Genomic DNA, 10,283 nt, shown 5'->3' on the forward strand with positions numbered 1-10,283 from the left:
CAGAAAATCTAATTGGGGTGACCTCTTTAGTAACACAATCTATATTATAAATATTGGATTGTCGAGATTTGTTGTCGATTTTGTGTTAGTCGTGCAAGTGATTGTCGAGATTTGACCTTTGGGGAATTGATAAATTTATTTCCGATTTTATATATAGCAATAGATTCGCTATACATAAATTATCCGTCGGATCTTAAATTCTATATCAATTACTACAACATTACGGAAATAAAATTTTAAAACTTTGTCATTATATATGATCATTGACCTTGCTGTAAATCTGAACGATCTTCAAATTTATTAATATCCGTTCAAACAACGTACTGAAACCTTATAAATTAAAAAATATAAATTTAAAAAAATTTTGTGTTAATAATGTTTAATAGCATCATCATGCACTGGTGCAATAAAATGATTTACATCACCCATAATTCACTTTGTTAATACAAATGTTTTCATAATAAAATTGTGGATAATAAAGATTTCTTAATATAAATTACTAATAAATAAATGAAACATTTTATTTATAATTAGAATACATTAACTTATAACTAAATTTGATTAATCATTTAGATTTTAGTTGTTTTTAATCCTTTTAATCTTATTATAAGAGTCAAGAGATAAATCACAATGTCTTCGAACTTTAATATCATATGACTTAAATTCCTTCACTTCATCTTTCAAATTAAACAAATCCATCCAACCAAAAGTCAAAATAGCTAATTGTTCAATTCTTTTCCTTTTCATAATATATTTTTTTACATAGGGTAAAATATCTTGACTTTGTAGATTTTCAATCACCAATTTCTTAATAAAAGTATCTTGAATATTTTTTAGAAATACTTCAAAATCATTTGCTTTAATGAAAATGCACAAATTTAAATATTCTAATTTAGAAGGAAGAATCTGTCCTAAATTTAGTAATATGGTTGAACTACATTCTATATAAGTATTACTATATGAATAATCTACTATACCGATCGAAAGATAATTAAGATTTTGTTTTATATTTTCAATTATATTTAATACTGGATAGATGGTCTGGTTATCAATTTCATGTAAATCAAGAAATTTGATATTTTTACAATATTTCATAATATCAAGTAAATGTCGCTTAAATAAAAAATCTTGACAAGATCCACCAAAACCCTCTAAATTATCACCAGATTTTTGTAATAATATTTCTAATGTTTCATCATTTTGCGATCTCCATTTTAAAAATAAAGATTTTAATTTTTTAAATGGTTTAGTTAAATTAATAATTTGTGGAATAAAACTTGTATTTAAAGAAGAACAGTCAGCAATATTAATTGATTCTAAACCATTTAATTGTTCAAATATTTTATCTAAATTACTTATATTTCTAAAATCGACGTTATAAAATATGATCATTTTTAAAGTATTTGAGCAATTAGAATTGTCTGATAACAATAATGATTGATACAAAGGAAAATTATTATCATCTAATAAAATTTCTTTAAGATTTCGCTGTAAATTAACTATTTGTGTTACACGATCTTTAGTTACCATGTTTTTACTATAATTACAAATATAAAAGTTTAAAATTTTAATATTCTGAATGAAATTTATATTTTGTAAAATTAATTCAAGAATATCATCAAGATTAGAATTAGAGATCTCAATGTCAAGATTATCTAATTCTATTTCATTTTCAATAAATATTTTAAATAATGATATGCAGATAAAATTAGAATATCTGTTTCCGAATTTTAAATTTTCAGCAGTCCACTTTTCAACAGAAGAAATAAACTCCAATGTATTCAAATTTTTTATAAATTTAAAATAATTGAAAAGTGTATTTGATGGTGATACATTATCATTAATTTTATATTCACTTAATTTTGTTTTTGAATCACCGCTTAAATTATGTAAATAAATTTCGATAAAATTATAATTTCCGGCAGGATTTGAAAAAGGATCTTCCCATAATAATGGAATCGTTAAACGACACCATAATCTGTTGACTAGAATACATGAATGTAAAGTTGAAAAATCGGTCTTAAAATATTTTATAACTTCATATATTAATTCAGGTATATCTCCTGAAAGTATTTTTGAGCATGACATGTTGCAAGTGAAGAGAGAAAAGGTAAGTATAATTAATTCGTGACAACTTTAAAGGATCTGCAGAAAATGGGAATCTGGCGCGGCGTCAAATAAAAGTAAAAAATTACGAGAGAGAAATTTGTTTTAAAAAACAAATTATTTGAAACTTTGGGATAAATATTATGTCAGAGTTGAATGGTCACATAAAGAGCATTACTTAAGGAATAAAAACAGGGAGGGTATCAGAAAAAGATTACTAATGATCGACATAAATTTGCACCGGAATCTTATGAATTTTTTTTAGTTGACTAACGGATCACGAATTAATTCTTCGGGATTGTGATTTCCGACAATTTGCGTCGTGTGACATTTTCTATAATTAAGCATTATGTAAATCAAAGATACCATTTTTAATATATATATATCGTCACCGCAGGTGATGGTGGTCGGTCGAAATTATAATTGGTCAAAGTTAAATAAAACACGTTTCTAATTATAAGTTTAAAATATTAAATCATTTCATAACCTTTTTGATAAAAAAAACTTCTTCTATCCATAAATTTACATAATATATAGCATTACAATTTCGTGAATATCATCACTGGGTGATAATATTAATATTTTCAATAACAATATGATTTGTAAATTCATCAATATAATATTATTGCCGATTTTTTTTTTCAATAACATCATATGATTTGTAAATCCATAAAATCGTTACAGTATCATCGTCATTTCGCAAAAAAGAAATGATTTGAAAAAAAATCGGCAAAGTTATTAAGGAGGTATGTCAAGTTATACTTACATATCAGTCCTAAATCATATTATTCGTATATACCCTATCTATTATATTTTCATCTAGTATTGTAACGCTATATATGTTATATTAATATAATAGGTTTATAATATGTAAGAATTTTTTTTTTTTGGTCCTAACTACCAATTAATACCGTTTTTTAGTAATATCTTTATTATCTTATTAATTTTTTTCCTAATAAAATAATAATTTTAATAAATTAATAAATTTAATTTATTTGTTTTATTTAGATATTGTGGATTCTGATTCAACGCGAATCCCATATGTTGATTTGGGATACAAATAGGAATATTATCGGTCGGGTCTGGTATTGGTCCACGGTTCGGGGGTTTATAATTCCGGCCGGATTCAATATTTCTTAATATGGAAATTTGAGAAACGGATTATTAATTCATAATGTTACGTGTATCGGATAAAGGTTTAGCCAGTTTCATATTAGGATAATTTTTAATTCAGGCCAGAATTATAAATTTGACCAGAATTACTGCCGATCGATTGCGATCACATGCGTATGAAAAATAGCAGTAAGAACGTTTACTAATTTGTTCGCTTTAACGAAAAAAATAATTTCTTGTTTATTTTACTGTAAACAAAAAAAAAATTTTTTTTTGTTCTTACAAAAAAAATTATTTATTTATATAGTTTATATAGCCATTTTTTTTACATTGTTGACCGACCTTATTTTAACAAATTAGTCAATAAATTGTTGCCTAACTTGCTAATTTACCAAAAAAAAAATAGTTTTTTTTATCGGTCTTATTAGACCGATCGGTCCACGGTTCAGTCGGACCGTTATCCCTACGATCATGTGATACAAAATTTTTAAGCACAATTTAAAATTTTAATAAAAATGATTGATAATTAAACAAAGTTAGTTAATGTAATATTAATAATATAATAATAAACAGGAAGATATATTGGAGAAGTTTCATTAAGATGTTATAATTATTATCGCTTTTGTCATCAAAGGAACATTTTATTGAATTTGAAAAATTATTACAAGTGTGTCATCATATTATTATTGTTCAGGCGATTAGAAATATGCGGATTTTAATTACCGATATTTATATTAGACATCCATCTAATATTGAAATCAGTATTAGTAGCATTAATCTTAATTAATAATCAAAACTATGTTATATCGGTCACAGACCGAATGATTGGATGAAAATGGCCACGTAGTGGCCATTTCACCAATCAATGAAGTGTCCTGTGACTGAAATAGCCCACATTCATTATCATTCTGACGCTTTTGATTATGCATTTATTATAGCATCATAATAAACTTTATATTTAATTTACTATTTAACTTTCTATAAATTTCATTTTTGCTATTTTTAAAAGCTTTATTTAGACTTTCCTACATTTTACTCCACCTTACTATATCAATTATATCAAATATGTATAATCATGTATTATTGTTATAATACCGGTCTATGAAAATCCGTATGATCCTATTAAGCTGAGCGATAGAAATAAATACAAACAACACTATCATTTAAATTCCTAACTAAAAGTTCTTTACATCAAACATTAACCTTTTAGCGCTACCAACTTTTTGGAATAAATTCCAGTTAATATAAGTACTTTTAAATTGTTATAAAAAATTACAACGTAAAATGTATTGTCAAACATCAGCGAGTATAAATAATTAATAATCGGTTATCACCAGTGATGACGGAATTTTTTTGAAATACGGATCCATGGAAATATCATATTTATTGTTTAAATTATTTAAATTAAAATTTTGTGACGTGGTTTTAACTTTTGGCCAATTATAATTTTGACTGATCATTACATGTAAATCGTGACGCACCCAAGTTTTGTGGTTTTTTGTGTCACGGGGGTGACAAATAAATTTTTAGCGCAAAAAAATTTCCAAGTCGTGGTTGCACGTTGATCATGTGACACTTAAATGTCACTTGTTCCTTATATGGTGAAGATCGACACAAACCGCGCCCAACGAAACTTGAGTGCAAATCGTGGCTTTTAATGACGTAACAACTTATTACACCAATTGCTACACGACGCGATTTGTGCGACAATATCGGGATTAAGATTCCGGAAAATTATTTAGCGGATAATAGTTCACTAATATTTCTCCTCTTCTCTCTTTGATACAATATGTCATGCTCAAAAATATTTTCAGGAGATTTACCTGAATTAACACATGATATTATAAAATATTTTAAAAATGATTTTTCAACTTTATATTCATGTATTTTAGTCAATAGATTATGGTGTCGTTTAGCGATTCCATTATTATGGGAAAATCCTTTTTCAATTCCTACAGAAAATTATAATTTTATTGAAATTTATTTACTTAATTTAAATGGTGAATTAAAAACAATATTAAATGAATATAGAATTGAGGAAAATTTAATACCTTCAAATACACTTTTCAATTATCCTAGTTTTATAAAATATTTGAATACATGGAGGATTATTACTTCCATTGAAAAATGGACTGAAGATGCTGTTAGAACTATTAAACCTGAAAAAAGAAAATTAGATGGTTTTGAGAGATTAATTCATATGTCAATATATAAAATATTCACCGAAAATGAAATAAAATTACATACGCTTGAAATTGAGATCTACCGTCATCCTATTCATGATCCTTATCTTAATTATGATCTTGATTTATTGTTACAATATCCTAGTTTTTTTCACAATATTAAAAATTTAAAACTTTTTATTAGTGATTCTTCTAATTTCTTAATTAGCTATAGTAATAATCGTTTATCACAAATAATTAATTTACATCAAAATCTTAATAAGATTGTATTAGACGATAATAGTTTTCCATTGTATCAATCATTGTTATTATCTAAAGATTATAATTGTTCAAATACTTTAAGTTCTATCATCTTATATCAAGTCAATCTTAAAAGTATAATCAACTTAGATAAAGCATTTGAGCAATTAAATGTATTAGAATGTGTTCATATAATTAATTGTTTTTTAAATAATAGTTTTATTCAACAAATTATTAACTTAGCTAAACCATTCAAGTTAAAATCTTTATTTATAAGCGGAAGATCGCAAATTGATGAATTACCATTTCAATTATTATTACAAAAATATGGTGAATATTTAGAGAACTTTGGATTTGGATACGGTTGTAATTTAACAATTAAACGAGAATTACTTGAATTAATTATGAAATATTGTAAAAATATCAAATTTTTTGAATCATGTGAACATGAAAATCAGATTATTTATTTAGTATTCGGTTTAATTGAAAATATAAATCAAAATCTTAATCATCTTTCTATTGACGTCTGTGAAACTTTATATTTGGATAATCGGGTAATAAATAATAATATTGAACGTAGTTCAATTATATTACGAAACTTGGGTCAATCACTTCCTCTTAATTTAGAATATTTAAGTTTAATTCTTAATATTAATAATTTAAATGATTTTGAAATTTTTTTAAAAAATTCTCAGAATAATTTTTTAAAAAGCTTTTGATTCATAATAAGGGTGCTTATGATATTTTACCTTATGTAAAAGAATATATTATGAAAAAACGAAGGGTCAATTATTTGGCTATTTTGGATTCCTTTGAAAGTATAATGATTGGTAGAAACTTTTATAATAAGGATTTGTTTTTATTAGAAGATGAAGTGAATGAATTTGGGTTATATAATATTAAAATTATAAAATATTATGATTTAGCTATTTGTAGTAAATTAAACTTTATATTTTCTTAGGTTATAAAATACTGTATAGGCTTATAATTTTTTTTTATTTTATTAATAAATTTGAATTTAACTATTATACTTTAAATGCTTGATAATTATGTATATTATTGAAAAAAAAAAGTCAACTACCGTTAAAGAATCTCCAATTCATTCGCGATAAATTGTTTAATTCTACAATTTGCCAAAAGTGTTATCCGAAATCACATGTAACTAGCATGTGTACTACTAATTCATTGGGCGAAGGTTCCGAAAAAATTCTTGCACGTTGATTAAGTGATAAACATTACTAACACTGACTACAGTATTATTAACTACGTTACACAATTAATTAATATGAATTGTACCAACTATTATCGGGAATCACCGTTCCGAAATTAATTAAATTTATAAGACACGACATAATAGTACCTCGCTCTCTTTAACTAACACTATGTCGTGTTCAAAAATATTCTTTGGAGAATTACCTGAATTAATATATGAAGTTTTAAAGTATTTTAAGAGTGATTTTTCAACTTTATATTCATGTATTTTAGTTAACAGATTATGGTGTCGTTTAGCAATTCCATTATTATGGGAAAACCCATTTTCATATCCTACCAAAAATTTTAACTTTATCGAAATTTACCTACATAATTTAAATGGTGATTTAAAAACAAAATTAAATGAATATTTAATTAAGGAGCATATATTTCGTTCAAATACGCTTTTCAATTATCCTAGTTTTATAAAGTATTTGAATACATGGAGAATTATTTCTTCTATTAAAGAGTGGTCTAGTAATGCTTTAAAACCTGAACATAGAAATTTAGATCCAAATTTTGGAAGATTAATTCAAATGTCACTATTTAAAATGTTTATTGATAATGAAGTTAATTTACATACTCTTGACATTGATATCCATTTAAAGTGGAATTCTTACTATGATGATATTCTTGAATTAATGTCACAAAATCCAAACTTTATCCACAATGTCAGAAATTTAAACCTTTATGTTCGTAGTCTTTACAATCAATATATGTTAATTGAAAATAATGTAACACAAATGATTAATTCACATCAAAATCTTAAAAAGAATCTTAAAAAAGTTTTATTTAATAATATTTTTTATATCAATCATTATTATTAACAAAAGATAATAATTATTCAAACACTTTAAATACTATTATATTATGTCACGTTAATTTTGAAGGTATAATTAATCTAGACAAAATATTTGAACAATTAAATGTTTTAGAATCTGTTCATATCATTTATTGTAATTTTCTAAATGCTAGTATTATTCAACAAATTATTAGTTTAACTAAACCATTTAAATTAAAATCTTTATTTATAAGTGAAAGATTCAAAATTGATGAATTATTATTATTATTATTGCAAAATTCTGGTAGTTATTTAGAAAACTTCGGGTGTACATTTTGTTTTAATTATGGCTTCTCATTAAAACAACAAATATTTGAATCAATTATAAAATATTGTAAAAAAATTAAATTTCTTGAATTTGAAGATCAGATTACATATCCATTATTCGATTTGATTGAAAATATGAAACAAAATCTTAGTTATCTTTCAATCAATGCATTTAATTATAGCCAAGTATCAAGTAATAATATTGTATGTGATTCATTTATATTACGAAATTTAGGACAAATCCTTCCTTTTAAATTAGAATATTTAAAATTGAGTCTTCACATTGAAACATGTGATTTTGAAGTATTCTTAAAAAATACTCAAGATACTTTCATTAAGAAATTGGTGATCAATAATATAGATGGACAAGATATTTTATCCTATATAAAAGTATATATTATGAAAAAGAAAAGAGTTAAGTATTTGGCTATTATGAATCCCTTTAAAAGTACTGAAAACTATAATAGTAATAAGGAATTGTTTTCAATGAAAGATGAAGTGGAGGAATTTAGGTTATATAATATTAAAGTGCAAAGTTACCATTGCTTATTTAATTTGTATCATTTTATAAAGGAGAGTGATTAATGATTTAATGGTAATTTTAAAAAATCAGATAGGAATAATATATTAAATAAAGTTGTTTATAAATTTGCCCAGTAAAAAGTTTTCGTCAAGTTTTTGTAAAAAAAATGTAAGATATGTTAATATAACAAATATAATACAATTAATGAGCATCTATTTGTACAATATTTGTAAATAATTTGTAGCAAACTTATATAACTTTTATAATAAATTTATCAAAAACTCGTATTATTTTTATGCCACATTCAAGAGCAATTTGTTATAAATTTGTAGTAAATTCATATTCCACATTTACATATTTACTGTAATGGACTTAAAATCTAATCTGTTTAAAACTTAAAAATATTGCTAAAAGAAATCCTAAGAATGAAAAATAGTAGTATTTTTAATGAGAAAATATGTAAATAAATACTGTTAAAATGAATGCATTAAGAATACAGTTAAAACTAAATGAGTATAAGACTATAAGTACCTGCAACACTTTTGTTTTTAAAATTATTTATTTTGCTTTACATTTTCGAGTAGGATGCCTTGCTACTGAAGAAGAGTTTTTATTGTCTTTTACCCTACGCTTGTGACCAGTAATTGCAATAGCTTAAACACTGTCATTATTTGACTGGTTTACTCCAGCAGGTCTACGGGCAGGATGTTTTGTTGTTGAAGTAGTATTTTTGACGGCTTCTTTTACTTCACATTCTTGACCAGAGGCTTCAATGGTCGCTTTATCATCATTAATTGGTTGTTTAAACCTACAACCAGGACGCTTTGTTGATAAAAAAGTGTTTTAACGGCTCCTTTCCTTCAAATTCTTAATCAAAATCATCATAATTGGTTCCTTAGACCTATGACCAGGATACTTTGCTGATGAAGTAGTATTTTTAACAGTGTGGATCAAGTCGTTAGCATGCAAAAGTTTACACCTAATTAAAAAAAAATTAGATCCTTTACCAAAACCCAAGCAATCAAATTTTTTAGTAAAATATTGATAAAAAAGCAGATACTTCAGCAAAATGACAATATCAAATCCCTCACTTCTGGCTCGTCTAAAAAAAAGAATAAATGAAATATTAGAAAAACATTTTGTTAAGAATATATTAATTTCCTACCAAAATTAAACTTGCCTAAAAAAAATGAAAAGAACAAAGAGTCCGTTTTGTTAAAAGAAGTAACTAGGAAGAAACCCCTGTTCTACCAAATTTCAACACGTCCAAAGGCCAAAATTAAAACAAACCCTAAAAAAAAGGATTTAGTATCAAAGTCGGAAAAAACAGAAAAACAATAAAAATAAAAAAAATCCACTTCTACTATTCCTACAAGAGTTATAAGCATTCTGTTTTTAGCGATTTTCTTTCAGTTGATATAATAACCGCATTCTCATTAAGATACTGACTATGGTTTAATTATGATTTAAGAATAATATATATATATATACTTAACAAAGACGAATCTATTGTTTTTATTCTTTGTCAACAATATCAGTCGGTTTCAGTAACTGTCTAATAAATTTCAATTATTACTGTGCTCAATTTCAGTCGTAGAATATCAAGTAACTAATTACTGAAAAAATATATTCGAGAATTCTTATCATGTACTAATGATTATTTAAGTGTAAGTAAAATTACCGTGAAGGAATAATATTATGAAAGGGAAAGAAAATTGTGAGAAGGGAAAGGGAAAAGAAAAAAGAAGAATGAAATTTC

The 10,283-nt window shown here is 24.8% G+C and overlaps 4 protein-coding genes across 4 annotated transcripts; 2 read left to right on the forward strand and 2 right to left on the reverse strand.

Annotated features, from left to right (window-relative positions):
• Positions 1 to 576: 576 nt before the first annotated feature.
• OCT59_019073 (uncharacterized protein) lies at positions 577 to 2,088 on the reverse strand (the record flags this gene model as incomplete). Its single annotated transcript, XM_025326464.1, has 1 exon — positions 577 to 2,088. One exon carries the CDS (start codon positions 2,086 to 2,088, stop codon positions 577 to 579), a length of 1,512 nt encoding a protein of 503 aa, XP_025176024.1.
• A 2,920-nt stretch (positions 2,089 to 5,008) lies between these two features.
• OCT59_019074 (uncharacterized protein) lies at positions 5,009 to 6,361 on the forward strand (the record flags this gene model as incomplete). Its single annotated transcript, XM_025332182.2, has 1 exon — positions 5,009 to 6,361. The coding sequence occupies one exon, from the start codon at positions 5,009 to 5,011 to the stop codon at positions 6,359 to 6,361; it is 1,353 nt and encodes a 450-aa protein (XP_025176025.1).
• A 663-nt stretch (positions 6,362 to 7,024) lies between these two features.
• On the forward strand, positions 7,025 to 8,586 carry OCT59_019075 (uncharacterized protein; the record flags this gene model as incomplete). The annotated part of the gene is made up of 2 exons (XM_066135786.1): positions 7,025 to 7,589; positions 7,727 to 8,586. 2 exons carry the CDS (start codon positions 7,025 to 7,027, stop codon positions 8,584 to 8,586), a joined length of 1,425 nt encoding a protein of 474 aa, XP_066005043.1.
• A 592-nt stretch (positions 8,587 to 9,178) lies between these two features.
• Positions 9,179 to 9,912, reverse strand: OCT59_019076 (uncharacterized protein; the record flags this gene model as incomplete). The annotated part of the gene is made up of 5 exons (XM_066135787.1): positions 9,179 to 9,332; positions 9,441 to 9,503; positions 9,599 to 9,626; positions 9,705 to 9,771; positions 9,898 to 9,912. 5 exons carry the CDS (start codon positions 9,910 to 9,912, stop codon positions 9,179 to 9,181), a joined length of 327 nt encoding a protein of 108 aa, XP_066005044.1.
• Between the last annotated feature and the right edge of the window lie 371 nt (positions 9,913 to 10,283).

This window comes from Rhizophagus irregularis, chromosome 28, assembly GCF_026210795.1.
Source record: "Rhizophagus irregularis chromosome 28, complete sequence".
Lineage (NCBI taxonomy): Eukaryota > Fungi > Glomeromycota > Glomeromycetes > Glomerales > Glomeraceae > Rhizophagus > Rhizophagus irregularis.